Here is a 15574-nt window from a genome sequence, read left to right on the forward strand (position 1 = left end):
CACTTGTGCTGAGGGAAAGTCGAGTACCCAACCCAAGCAAGCACACTCGCATAGTTTGAATTAGTTTTTTTTGTGGGGAACGGTGGTTGCAATTTTTAATTTCATCAGAAGTAAGCTAAAAAAATCCGAAGCCAAATGTTGCCCATTGAGCTAAACTGTCACAAAGTATTTCAATATGGTCGAACAAAAACTGTGCGGTTGAATCGTGTTTACAGGTAAAAGGTGGGTGAATTCTTTTCGGAGAGTTTTGCGGTTGCAAATTCAATGTCACTCAAGAACTTTACAACTAACCGTTGGAGATTCTTGAAATTGTCCCTTGCAGGTGTTGCTTTATTTGAAAGAGTTCCAATCGTGCAATGGGAAAAAAAGAGATGGGTGGTGCTTTGAAATTGACGGATTTTTTATTTTTATTCAATCTTCAATATTTCAGACTTTCAGACTTTGTTTGATTATTGCCATTTGAGTATGGTAGTGGTGGCTCCAGAGAGTCACTTGAAACATTTCACAAATTACCTATACATGTATTGAATTTAGTTAAAAAAACTTCAAAGGCCGATTCCTTCAAAAAATTTTCATGATGTCACTTACTACTTTTGCTAGTTTCAAACGCCTCAACAAGTGTTTAGCCAGCTGGCAGCCCTGCATCTGCTATCATGAATAAGAATCAGAAGAAAACAATCTTGAAATACATAAGTGAACAGTGTGGCATCAATTAGGGGCGATGCAAGCTGGATGCGCCTATTAAGCAAAAATCTGATGTAGTAAGATATCACATCGAATATGTGTACAAAAAATTTAAACACTTGAACAGGCATATGTTTTCTATACATTTGAGTAGTTCTGTTTGTTGAAATCTCCTTCAGTTTAAGAAGAAACGGTTTTATCTTGACTGTTGTCTAAAATGCCGATCCTCAAACTGTGCGGGCTAATTACTCCTATTTATGATTTGGGCCAAATTTCTGTTTTACTGACAATATTTTCGTATAATTTATTTGAAAATGCTAGAAATTGATAACTTACATACGACGTAGCTAATGTTTCATGAAAATCTAAGTGTTTTAAAATTTGATGGAATAAAACAAAAGTAAGTGTATTCATATTAAGAAGGGGATTCATCCATAAAAAAAACTTTATCAAATCTTTAATTCTCTCTTACGATTTTAATAAGAGCTTAGATTCGAAGTTTAAGTGATAAAAATCGAAGATTTTTTCAATTTAACCTGTTATTATAGGATAGAGGCATTTTACAAACATGATGAGCGCATACAAAAATCTACTTTCTTCTTATTATAAAACCTTCGTAAAAGCTCAAATTTGTTGTCCTCTTTGAGTTTATTTGAATAAGAAACAAAAACCACTCAAGTTTTTGTTTTGAGCTTTTCCCGTGTAATTTTTAAAAGTCAAAATATTACATCAAAACGTATAAAAACTTTGTATGAGTTTTTATTTTTTTTTTAAATTGGTAGGTTCATGAAATTCTTTCTTGCCTTTTGTTTAATGTGTATCACCTTCAAACTGCATTGAAAGTTATGTTGTCTTGGTAGCCAGCGATTTCGTTAAACAGCCGTTGGTGCATTTAACCCACTACGCGCATTTACGAATAATTTCCCCTACTACTCAGCCTCAAAAAACAGCACTTAATTGTTAATGCTACCACATCATCGAGAGCAATGCCTAAACCTAACCTTACTATATCGTTGCAGATTTGAAGATGATAAATATATCTGCTTTAATAAGCTTTCCAAGATTTTTTCAGTACGTACTGGGCCGTACAAATCCGGGTTATTTTATCTAAATATCGGGCAAAAACTGGGCATTTGATTTCAAAATGGTCGATTATAATTCGAACAATATCATGAATGTTTGTTCAAAACCCAAGAATAACTCAACAAAAAATACTTGAATAAACAAAGTATTTCATCACAACTTATCAGCAGAACTTTATTCGTATTTCAGACTACCGAAAATCCTTTCATAAAGATTCATATAAAACTTGCTCATAAAATTTCGTTTTGGATACATAAATTGAAAAAAAAATTACCACAGATCTTGATTTTTTTTTATTGATTTGGCAAATAAACTGAATAAAACATGACATAAATTTCAAACTATTACAAATCCGATCAAACCCAGATAAAACCGGGCAATCTGGCCAGCTGTGGGCCACCAAAAGACACCTAGCAGAACACATTTATATTTCGGACCTTTTATTGGCCACCCAAGCATTGTGAAAAGGCTAATTGAGGAATCTTTAATGCGTGTATGGATCTATAAATGTTCAATCGAAAACGCTTTGTAGGGAGTAGTTTATTTGAGTATTTTACGTATTGGTGGCTCCAGAGAGTCATTAACCCTCACCCGTACCTAAAACTTTTACTCCCTGGAGTGTCAATCTGACACTCCTGACCAATGTATTTCTCTTGGTTCTCAACCGACTTATACAAAGTTTAAAAATTGGAAACCGCAAAAAGTAGCTCGAATATGTTCTTCAGACATTATTAACCATCAACACTTCAGTTTTCCGTTATTCAAATATCAAGAAAAAATATCCGAAAAAAGATGCTTCAAAAAGACTCTTTTCAAAATTTAACTGGTGTTTAAGAAACAATTTCGATGATTCATTGATTCAAAAATTTTGCATTTTGAATGTTTAAAAAAAGATTTACTTAGTGTCCAAGAAAATTGAAGTTAGAAGAGTCACGTTACATATAAGGATTAATTTTTTTTTTTTGAAATTTTTTCAGATAGATCATGACCACACAAAAAGTAAAAAAGTGGCGTAAAACCCGTATTTTCCTATCAATGAATCGTCGAAGTTGTTCAGCAGATAAATTCTTAAAAGTGTATTAGAAAGTTGACGTGATTTGATACAGTTTTACATTTCGGGATGGTTAAAATACGAATCACAGAATTTTTGACGAGTTTTCAAAGGAAGCACTTTTTCGAACTTCGTGTCAATTCATAATTTATTCTGAATTTCTTGCTCTAAAATACAACTTTGCACTGGGTTTTGATTTATATTGACGCAAAATTTCACACCAATTCTTGTGGGCGGGACTTCAACGGGACGTCGTCTTTCTCTGTCGTTAATAGGCAATGAAACTCTATAAATTTTAAGACCGCTTACGACCTCATAATAGCAAAATTGACCCAGACACTGACAAACAAATGTAAACGCAAAAAAAACAAACTGTACAAAATCAAAATAGTTTAGACGATGGCCAGTCAATTGTAAGATAAAACAAAAAATAGGTGTAAAGTTCAATGTTAAAACGTGAAATATAATTTAAGTGTCCACTGGGGAAGGAGCGAATGCCAAAGTAGCTCGAAACGCATGGACAACTGGTAAATCTGTTTTCTTAATATTAAAACTCACCGAAAAACGTGGATAACACAAGCTTACAGCATTTTAAGCTTCGTGAATTGAATCCGCTGTTAACATGTAGGACTTAAAACATTTTCTCTCAAATTCTCGAGAACCGTAAAAATTAAAAGTGCTTATGGCAAAAACCAGAAAAATACAAGTCATGTAAGGAAAAACTGAACAAAATCATTCCGCGTTAAAAAAGAAGCTTAGTGTACTTTCTATGGATAACTTTGAATAATGTTTGGATGTACAATTAAGATGTTTTTTAAAGTTTCTCAAATGTCCCGCTTTTTTCGGCTGTGTCCCGCTTTTTCATCGTGAAATGTCCCGCTTTTTTCTGAAAGTATCTGGCAAGCCTAAGTTAAACCTTTTTCTGAATTTTCAGTCTGCATTCTGATACTTAATTCTGAACCTGAATCCAAAAATTGTTCTTTGATTCTGTATCCGAATTTCCATACGATTTCTGAAATGTATAAAAAATACGATTTCTGAATCTAATTCCAGATTAGAATTTTTTGAGGCTGAACCTTATAGTAAAGGTTTATTCTAAATTAACTGTTTAAATTATTTATTTTTATTCTGTTTTGTGAATCAGAATTAAATTTGAATTTACAAAGATCTCAATCTGTATGTTCAATTTTGTAGTGCGATTTCTTAGCTTTAATTTTTTTAAATTTGTGTAAAAATTGAGTTTAAGAACTTCGAATTTTAATATAAAACAAAATTTCTCTTTTCTCATATTCAAAAAATATTATCATGCTTTTTTGAAAATGCATATGATCCCAAAAGACATGTTTCAAATTTGATATGAAATTCAAAACCAAATTTAAACCCGGATTTCAAGGCAGCTTTTATATTCAAACTGAAAATCATAAATCCGGAACTGGATACAGAATCCGAAATACGAAAATAAGAATACAATTTTTGTTATGAGAATTATGGAATCAAAACTTCCATAACGGTTTTATTAAATTCAAAATATAATATTTAGATCTGATTTCAATGAACTAGTGAAAATTTTTTGAAAAAGTGTAGCAGAATTTTGGACTTGGGATGAGTTTTTGAGGTTATAGAATCAATTTTTAGTCTAGATTGTTACTCTTGATTAACCTTACTCTATTACCATATGGGCTCTGAATTTAAAATTTTGAGTGTGGAGTAGAATACCTCGCCTGCTGTTTTGGATCCTTCTGGGGGGAGGGGGGGGGGGGTTAATTCCCAAACCCCCCAAACCAAATTCCCAAACCCCCCGCTCACGTTCCTACGGCCATTCCCTACAGTTATTGGTTTACAGATTTTGGCATTTTTTTTTTTAAATGCATTTTTAAACGTTTTTATCTAGTTTTTCAAGTTAATCCAACTAGAAAATAGACTTCTTTAGTGTTCGAACACAAAACAATGATGTAATTTACATGTTATAGCTGTTTTCTTTGGTCAAATAAGCGTTTTCCTTAAGGTGGCCATTATGCTCTTATCTTCCCTATTTGAGTTATGCTTCAAATATGCAATTTTGGAAGAATAAAAAAAGTACTTGTTCTTAGATTGAAATATCATGGACTACATAACAGTAATTTGAAATCTCGTTTTTGCATATTTAAGGTGAACAAATTTGCCATCGATCATTTGAACACCATCTCTACGCAAAATAAACAGTATTGTTGATATAAGTGACTTTATGATGGAAAAAAAAGCATTTTTTAGAGAAAAATTTGTTTCAGCGAAAGTTTTAGACTCGATGGTAACATTTGAAAAATCTTATTTTTCTTTGGCCTTAAACTTGAATTCAAAATGAAGATTTCAGGTTATTATTTATTTATCAAAATCAGTTGAAAATACTGATTTTTCATTATGAATTTTTTTCTTCAGAAGCCGAGTGTTTTTATGATTTATTTCATTAAAGCCAAAGTTCACGTTTTTTTTTTTAATTTTGTTAACTTGTGTTATTTTGCAGATCGATTCTCCTCTATGGATGCGTCAGAAAACCCTGTCCTAATCATTTTTCTCTGCTTGATGACACCTTTTTGAAAATGTTTCAAAATTTTAATCGAAATGAAAAAAAATCAAAATTATGAAATTTTCACGACACAGGGGTATTTCAAGGGAAAATTAATACATGCCATGGCCAATCACAGCATTTGAAACAAATTGGTAATATTTTGCAGACTTAAAATGTAACAGGTCATAACAACTTGCTGTATCAAGCTTTGTGATACCTTCTCTTGTAACGAAATGGTGGCTCCAGAGGGTCATCTACTTATAGGTATTTAGAAGAGCTACTTTAAAAAAAATGTTAGTTTTGTGCGTTTAACTCTTCCCCAAACCTGCCAAGTGATACTCCAAATTTAAAATTCTATATCAAATTTTGACCAACGACTAACATGATTCAAGAGTAAAAATCTCCACTAAGAACTTAAGCTACAACCTCCAAATTTTTTTCTTATGTCCACAATTGTATTACAGTTTTTCAAAAAATTTATCACTTATTAAAAGAAATTAGTCCCCAAATATCGAATTCCAATAAGATTTGCGTATAAATTTTTTGACAAATGATTACAAAATAATCGTAAAAAAATCGCAATCTCAAAATATGATTCAAATCATTTTTCTAGTGTTTCAAGAGTATTTTTTATTACATAATTTCCAAATTAGTCGAAATGTCAACTGAATTTCACAAAAAAAAAAACTTTTGGTTTCAACCCAGTTAGGGAACTTGCGGAAAATTTCTGGTTAGCTTAGGTTAGGATCATTCCGGATATTGAATGGTTCCAGATTTGTTTATAAAAATTTAAATTCGATATCTGTGACCAGATTTTGGATTCTGTATCAATTTATTGTTTTTAAATTTTTATTTTTGATCATCATTGTAACAAAATCCTGATTGGAATCCTGGTTTGAGATTTCCAACTTAAATTGGCTGCATTTTCCATACTCAAAACTAAAACTCATCATTTAGGAATATTCAAAGATATTTTAAATTAAAAATCATTTTTAAGATCTGAATTTTAAATTTCAGGTTCCTACTTTCAATTCATATTCATAGTGGGAACTCGATAAAGCTTTATAACGGTGAATTTTTATTTTTAAACTTATTTTTAAAATGCAGGATTCAGATTCGGAATTTCAATAAATAATTCAGATTCTGATTCTGCTAAAATATAAGTTTCTTAATCAAGATTAAAATACCAATGCAATATGAGCAAACATAGTCTAAACATAAGTCTTTGATTTAAATCATGTTTACAAGAAAATAAATGTGATTTGAATCGCAATCCTAATCTGTTACTTTTTTTTCTTAATTTTCACCAAAGATTAAAATGATTATGCTTGCGGTTGAAAAATTAGCTTTCAATTTGCAAATTTAAGTAAATACAACATGAAGCTTACTTTTTGTGTTTCGATTATAGTCGTTTTACCATCTTTATGGCATTCGCGACTTTATCAACGTTGCAGTTGGCGGATCGTTATTGAAAAACATATCCGGTACAACTGTGTTCGATGTTTACTCTTGAGCTCGAACTCACGGACATCGGCTCAGGAGACAACAGACTTGCCAACTGAGCTATATCACAAGCCCTGTAATGTGTGATCATGTTCATGTTTTGTTAAGGTTGTCAGAGTTTTTTAAGCACGTATCCAAGCCGAGCTAAATCAGGCTATTTTATCTAGAAACCTGGTAAAATCAGTGCATTTGATTTAGAAAAAAATTAAATTTCGGGCAGAACCCAGGAAAATTTGGCAAAACCCAAGAATTTATCAACAACAATTGGGTAGAACAACCCATGAAACATTTCTCTTTTCATAAAAAAAACTCATCATCTGGTTTTAAAACGTAGGTATTTAAGCTCTAAAATATCATTCATATTAATTATCATGAAAATTACTCAAAAACTTCAATTGTAGGCAAAAAAAGGTTATAACGTCATAATTGGAGTTTTTCATTCCATTTTGCAAATTGAGTGATAAAATCCAGTCAAAATTCATTTTAAATGGAGGCAAACATTCGGGATATCTGGCAAGTTTATGTAGGAAATGTGGTACACTTCCTGGTAAATGTTCACATGAGTAATCTGATAAAGGGCCCGCCTAATCCATACACTTCAAGCGTGGTGTATTTTTCCGGGCTTTTCGGTAACTTCTTTGCTTTTGTAATGGTGGCTCCAGAGAGTCATCTTCATATTGGTTTTTTGAAAAGCTTCTACAAAGACATTTTAAATTTATCGTCAGATTTTTTATGTAAGCTTTTTAGTTTGTTTCATTTTTCAATTGATTTGAATTGAAGTTTTTACATTTGAATAAAACTGAGGTTAATCTGTTAGATTTCCGCGTTTCATTTATTTTAAAAGAACCATTTCCGAAGAGTTGATCCCCGCCCATAGTGAATTTACAAATGATTTTTGCTTAAAAATCATTAGCGTTTTTTATACTGTAGTTTTTATAGCTTAGTGAAAAGGAGTTGCAAAAAGAAAGAGTCAATAGTTTTCGACACCGCACCTATTCTTTCGTGCTTCGTGAATATTCTATATAAATTCAGTGAATCCTCAATTTTGTCACCCCCACGATGTATTTTAGAATGAAAAATTGGAAACAGTGACAAAATCGGGTAATTTTTAAAATGCACTCTTTTTAAATAATTCTGTTCAAATTAATCAGAAACATCATTACTGCGTCATTTAAAACATTGTAGTATGTTTTTTTGTGTGCTATTAATTGTGATAATTAACGCGTTATGACTCTTTTTCATCGAAATATCACAAAAATTTTGTTGGTATGTTTCTTGAAACACTCTGTTTGGACCGGTATAAGAAGAATTAATAATCCTCAGTGATTAAAATCCCTATGACCTAATAAATAACTAGGTATTAAAATAAGTTTCAAAAATGAGTCGTTTTAAACAATATCCAATAAAAAAAATCAAAACTGACAACTGAGGGAGCATTCCTTCTACTTATTTCAAATGAAGCTGTACGGATAATAGACAACATAGTTGATTGGGCTGATGCATTAGATTTCTCGATAAATGACGTGATCTTCTCGTGGCGAATTAGGGAAATTGCTTTGAAGAAAGTTCAATTGAGGCCCTTAGAGCCAAAGGGGTATAGGAGAAGAAGTGGTCGATTAAAAATTTATAATGCCAACCAGTTTTTCATTTTTCAACCTATATTTGAACAGCTTTTGACAGTTATATGTACTGTTGTTTTTAACCAAAAAATGAGTAAGATGAACTAAGCTTTCGTCGATTGAGAGAGCGAGAGCAAAGGGACAAAGGGAACTTGGATACTCTATTTCAAAAAAAAAATCTCATTCATTAGTATTTCGAACGTGGAACCGTATACTCGATCTTTTATTAAAACCATATTTCTTCATCCGAACTCCACCTGCTGGAATGTATCATTTTAAAACATTTAAATACCTACTTTTGCGTTCGAAAGAAAAATGCTTTTTTTGTTTCGATTATAGTCGTTTTACCATCTTTATGGCATTCGCGACCTAAAAGAAAAATACTAATTTTCGAAAAATATATGGAAATTGGAATAACACAACCCCTTAAAAGCTTGCTTATAATATTGATGACTTTTTGTGTCTTTATATCTATTATTTCGATTGTATTTACCAATTTTATTATTGATCAAATATGAATAAATACACTTGTATAAAATTTGACATCTTTTTAGTGTGTCATAAGTCGCTATCGATTTTATCATCTTACATAGCAATGTTGTCAACTGACGCGATATCAATTAATAATCATCAAAAAAAGATAAGGTTGGAATCTGAGTATTTTCACATAAAATAGAAAATAGTAACAAAATCGGGTTAAAAAAAGGTGACAAGATCAGGGGCAGACATAATCGGTGCGTGACAAAATCGGGGATTCACTGTAATAGTTTAAATACTGAAATATACATGAAATTGCTCATAAGTGAATTCCAGAGCATATAATTAAAGTGGCATTCGCAAATTATAAGCAAGAGTTGTGCAAAGATGCAACAATGTAATTTGATGATTTGATCCAGTAAGTCAAAAGGGTTGGTGCTACAACCTGTGGACAGGTCAAGAAGAGTTTGAATCCAGGAGGAGCGTTGAGCTTCAAGGGATCTCAGATTCCAAGTCAGGTAAGTGATCTTTTTTATTAAATTTGCTCCACATGCCTTCGACTCGTTTCTTTTGAAACATAACAGTCAAAATATAAGGATAACGGCAGTAAGATTTTTATATACAAGCTGAGAACTATAAGAAGTATTCAATGGATCTAATTCAGAAACCTTAATATGAACGGATTTTTCTGTAGGTTAATATTTCATTAAATAGATTTTATGTTCAATGTGGTAATTTTACTTTTTGATGTGAAGATAAATTTCAATTTATGAAGTATAAAAATGCTCGTCTCGTTTTTCATATTTTAACAGTATTTTAAGAAATTGTATTTGTTATGATACTGGCTTGCCTTAAGGGGGGGGTAGGGTCTAACGGGTATAAAAAAAACACCATTTTTACGATTTTTTTCTAGAGCTATCGTTTAAACAAATGTATTCAAATTTTTTGCATTATACAAAGCATTGTCAAAAGAACATTTGGTAATTTTTTCGTAGAAAAATATTGAAAAATGAGCCGGTGACGGAGCACTTTCGAGGATGCCTTTTAAAAAACAGGATTTGCGGTGGACACTGTATCTCAGCACAGAATCATCTGAAGTCAAAAAATCAGAGCAAAATATTTTCAATAGATGTTTTTCTGGACCCCAACGTTTTTATTTAACTAAAAAAAAATTTTTATGAAATTTTTGTGGCTGTTTGAAGTAAAAACAACGATTTTTCACGAAAAAATCCGCCATTTTTCACCTGTAAAATCTCCCCAAAGTAAAAAAACCAAAAAAGAAAAACGTTGGGGTCTGGTATTTTATATGTAGAAAATATGTTCCAAATTTGAAAAGAATCGGATAAGTAGTTTTCAAATGACGATGTCCACGGACTTTAAAAATGTGCTTTCGAGAAAAACGCGTTTGAAGTTTTTGCTCTTGCTTTCTTGCAGTATAAGATGGGAGGAGATAAAGGTCTATAATTTCTGCAGTTTTGCTTCAATTGACTTGAAAATTTCACACAACATTCTTGAAATGTTTTACAATAAGAAAATAAAAAAATAAAAAAATCGATTTTTTGAAAGTGTTAGACCCTACCCCCCCCCTTAATCTCTTCAGTTTTGTGAGGCTGATGAATATAAAAGAGCCTTAAGTAATAATTCGGCAAGATAAAATCACGGTTACTGAGCTGTTTTTTTTCTTAACATATAACATAATATGAACTTGAAGAAGCACAGTAGAATAAGAAAAGGATTTATAATAAAAAATCAAAACACTTGTCAAAAGTGTATCCCAATCTTATCCAGATTATTTGCCAGGATGCAGAAGTAACCTCGGTCTTAAAGAACAAATTCATTTAATTTATCCCTTCCTCCTTTTACTTCCTGTCTAATGAATACTAGGACGGGGCTGGCTCCGTTAATGATGCTCAAAGATCAGTTTTACACAGAGATTTTGCTGCTAATCCCAAGCTCTTTTATTTTGACCTCTTTGCAATATTGATGGCCTCGGTCAGTCACAGAGTAGCAACCATTGATGACGTGGAACATGTTCTACCGAACCACATTAACGATCATGGAGTTAGAAATGTCTTTTTTTTTTTCAAAAATCAAATAATAGGGGAGAGTGGGGTATCATCGGCCACTTTTTTCTTTGGTTCATAACCTTTTTATTATTGATCGGTACTGCACCGGTCATGAATAATGTTCTTGTTGTTTAATATGTGTCTTAATCTATGTTCACTTGACACTTTAATCCATTTGCTCGTAAACACCATTATTTGTGATCGTAACTTAGCATAAGATCAACTCTCTCTCGCAACATAGCGAACATCGCGGAGAGAGTTCACACAATAGTATGTAAGCCATTTTTTATAATTAGAATAGAATCTAGAGTTGAATTGAACGCACGGCATTTTAATTCGTTCCCAATAAACCGTTTAGTTTAAGTCCAAATAAGCGACTTCTATATACTAGTTCCGAAATCGAACCTAAGTAATTGGCAGCAATCATTGTGCATTCTGTGTGGTGCTTGTTCGCGAAATCAATCCGACGCTGTGCAAACTAAATCTCCCCCGAACGGGTGATCAGCTGTTGCTTTGGTGCTAAGTGAAAGCGACTCACCTTACATTCCTGCTGCTGGTGGATGCCGTCGACGAGAGACGGGAAGAAATACCCCGAAATCCGAACCCCCCATCGGCCGAGCCCGAACAATTATAAAAGATACAAAGATAAAAATCATGGAAAGGTTTTCTACATTTTTGAGGTATCATAAGGCATTTTTTTTTAAATACATTTATTTCCAAATTCTGACTGTTCAAAAATTTTTTTTCGGATTTTGAAAAACTGTGGTAAAACGTGGGCTACCAAATCCAAAATTACTAGCTAACGTGAAAAGTTTATTAGCTGACCAAAAACTGAAATTTCATAATTCATTTAGTTATTTGAAAGCAATTTCAGATGAGGAAATAAAAAACAGAGTTGTGTATTATCGAATAGTTCCTCAAACCTGGCTCGGAAACGTTTTGGCAAAATTTCATTTATATGATTTATGTTCATCTCTATCGCATTAGAAAAGATGGACAAAACATTTTTCATAACTCTTAATTTGGCATAAGAAAACTTTACATATAGTAATCACGTGTTTTTAGTTCTGAGTGTGCATAAAATTAGGCCCACGATTTCCCACAAGCAATGATTTACAAATTGGTTGCTTTTGTGTGATTTATTGATGTTTCATCAAAAATCCCTTTTTCAAGTGAAAAAACATGACAAAACTAGGATCAAAAGCATGAGCATATTTTTGTTATGTACTTTAGGTCTCTCACGGATGCAATTTTGTGAATGCTTTTTTTTATTATATAAGTACATTTTTCCAGGCTAGTTAAATAGAAAAAGCATATGATGCGTAAATAAGTGAACAACATATAGAAAAATATGCTTACGCAAAACGACGAAGATGACAGTTGGATTGAGATAATTATCTCCACACACACAGCTGAGATATTTAGAGTGGCCCACGTTCCCCCATGGCCCATATTACTCCACTCTCCCCTATTATTTTATTTTGAATTTCTTATAACGAACAGTTTTCAAGCATTTTGGTTTCAAGAATTCAAGGTGGATGAAATTAGTCAAATAAGCTAAGCTTAGCAAAAAGAAGTTGAAAAAAAGCATAGAAGAGGAGAACGAGAATAATGATCTAGCTCAGAGAAATGATCCTGTTTTTTACATCATCACGATTGTTTCCGACAAAATGGCTCGAAGCGAATTATAAAAATACGCAAAAACTGTTTGTTTAAAGTATAAACTTTTAACATTTTTCGATTAAAATGGCTAGTCTTAAAACAAATTGCTTCTTAAAAAATTTGGAGCACAGGTTTCAAACCACCAATTGTAGGTTCAAACATTAAAAAAAAGGTTTACAATCGATCAGAGCCACTAGTAAATAAAAGTCTTAGGTCCACTCGAGTTAATGCCAAGAATCAATCAATTTATACAATTTTTCAATTTATTCTAATTTTGTATTTTTCGAGCTGTGCTGTAACTTATTCGCTTGTATAATAGTGGCTCCAGAGAGTTGTTACCTTATGAGTTTTTGAAAAAACTTTCACAAAGGATTTACAGAATTTCTTGTAGTCAGTACTCCAATGTTAGTTAAGACATCAAAACGTTAACGCGTTTGAACTCACCTGAAAACTTCCCCCCGCTCGTTGTGCGTTGCTTGTTGTGTTGATGCCCTTTCCCAATTCGATCCACTAAAGTGTTTCGATTGCTGCTTCCACTGGAACTGTACACTTCGTCCCCTTTTGCATGTTTACTTCTACCCACTAACTTAATATTATCACCAGCACTTGAATCACTTGAATCACTTCCTACGACAACACTACGAAACACTTCTTCCGGTTTCAAATTTGAAGTTTCTTCCCCTGTCAGGACGATTCTCTGGATTCGGTCATCTAGTACCATGGCTGGTGCATCGCCATTTGGAACTCCAATTGATGGAAGCTGTGAGGAAAGGAACGCCGGATTTGACCCATAACTTGGGTCCTGTGTTGGAGACAATGAGGGGTCCATCATTGAGGCCGTAGTCGTCATCGTAGTCATAGAAGATGATAGGCCTCGGGAGCTGACCATCAAGATCAGCGTCATCAGCCCGTTCCGGAGCAGCATCGTCGTGAGCAGGGTGGTGGTCATCAGGGTGGTCGTGGCTCCTCCACCACCGGAAGTGGCAATCGTTGGCATCCCGCCGAGAGGGCGACCCAAGGGTAGGTGAGGCGCTTGAGGTGGGCGTAGTTGCTGTGGGCTTAAGCCTTCGCCACCGATGACACATCTATACCGCAAAAAAGGTGCCGCGATCGGCCACTTTCGTAAGTCTGCCGACTGTTGATTGATCCGCAACAGGGGGTGTTCTCAACACGTGGAAAATTTTATGTTTTGATAAAAGTGTTTTCGATGGGCTCGTATTTCAAGAATCAAACCCTAATGATTCCACTCTCTCACATCAGCAAAACCGAGAGGTTTGCCAAGTTCCTAATTGGATTTTTTTTCGGGGGGCGTGAGGCGGATGTTGCGCGCTTTTTCACGTTTCAAACATTCGAGCATGCAATCCTATCTAGCCGGCAGCTGTTGGGTGGCCCCTTTTTGCTGCGTGCATCCTGAAATGGGAGAGTAAACACAAAAGGGGAAAAAGATTAATTAACAGATTTTTTTTGCCCGGCCCAGACTGTTGCTGCTGGCTGGGTGTTTCTTGATTGTCGAAATAGAATCATTATTGCTGACTTATGTTTCGAGGTGCTGTCGAGAAAAAAAAACTTCATTAAACAGAGAAAATTCGAGCTCAAGAAAATTTCATCAAATCAAGGGTGCTTGTTGAGCTGATCGACTCTAAATGAAATCAAAAAAACTCAAGTGAGCTATTCATTAACATCGAATCTTCGTAAGAAGATGCCTCAATCCAGTAGATATTTTTATTTATCACAATTCCTCGTTGAGGATTTATTTCAAATATTCTCGACTCGTGCTGGAAAAATCCACTTGGTTGCATAAATTACTATTTAAATTCTCCCTACTTAAACTGCTTATGATAAAAAAAAACTATATCAAATATTTCTTTGCTCAACTGTCTAGGATAAAATTTTAGTCCTTCAAAAATTGAAAGCAAAATTTCTCAAAGTTCATCCCATTCTCAAACATCAATATCTTTCAAAACTCATAACTAGCGTCATAGATTACCCATTGAGTAACTTTACTTCGATTTATGATAACCCCAAAGGATATTTGTGTCCCGAAAAGGTTAAATTGATTGGTCTAGGCGACACTAAAGCGTATAACGTGAATCTTCTTAAACCCTTCGCCCTCTGCCCGTTCGATGTAGACAAACATCCGTCAGTGAGATTTTGCTTATTTTGCGTTCAAGGGAAAAGGGTTCATTCGCAAAAGTCCCCGAAAACATTTATGTGACCGTGCGGTGGTTTCTTCGCACCAATTGCCAAACCGACCAAGCGTTCGGTTCTTCATCGTCCAACCGGAAGAGTTGTTTGTTTTGCCGGTCCACCACAAACGAATGAGGACGACCAGAAAGAACGACGCAAAGGTTTTTGTCGCCTTCTAACCGAAACAACCCGAAAGTCCCGTCGTTTTTGTGACCTTTTGGTAAACCCAAAACTGCGGGTCCAAACCAACAAACTGCTTCTGTATTTCCCTCCGGAGCAAGGAATGCGCTTCAGAAAGTTCCGATGAGAAGTTTTTCGGTTTTGGGCGAATGCGACTTGAAACCGGGCCCTAGCCTAACCTAGAAGGATGCTTTCGAATGAATCGGGACGAGAAAAAGCATTTGCCGGAAATATGCTTCAATTGCCTGAAAAGTTCTTCGATTTCGGATGTCAACATTTCTCATTTAGGTGTCGTTTCATGCGGAACACGCAGATTGAATGGCATCCCGTCAATCTTGAGTTGGTTGTTTTTTCTCTGACCGGAAGAATATGAGATGTGAGAAATCACTGTTGGATGATATGAACTATAGGAATGTATTTTGAGCAACGAGGATTTGGATGTTAAGTCAATTTTATATTTTTAAACTTTAAAACTTTAAAAAAGTTTATTTTTTGAGGTGAAAATTCATTGAAGAGA

General features: G+C 33.9%; 1 protein-coding gene across 1 annotated transcript in view; it reads right to left on the reverse strand.

Annotated features, from left to right (window-relative positions):
- The window catches only part of LOC129742128 (uncharacterized), a 320969-nt gene extending 306873 nt beyond the window's left edge, over positions 1-14096 (reverse strand). The window contains exon 1 of the mRNA XM_055733972.1: positions 13135-14096. Within this exon, the coding sequence (XP_055589947.1) occupies positions 13135-13687 (553 nt within the window). The 5' untranslated portion in view covers positions 13688-14096. The remainder of the gene's footprint in view (positions 1-13134) is intronic.
- Between the last annotated feature and the right edge of the window lie 1478 nt (positions 14097-15574).

This window comes from Uranotaenia lowii, chromosome 2 (assembly GCF_029784155.1).
Source record: "Uranotaenia lowii strain MFRU-FL chromosome 2, ASM2978415v1, whole genome shotgun sequence".
Lineage (NCBI taxonomy): Eukaryota > Metazoa > Arthropoda > Insecta > Diptera > Culicidae > Uranotaenia > Uranotaenia lowii.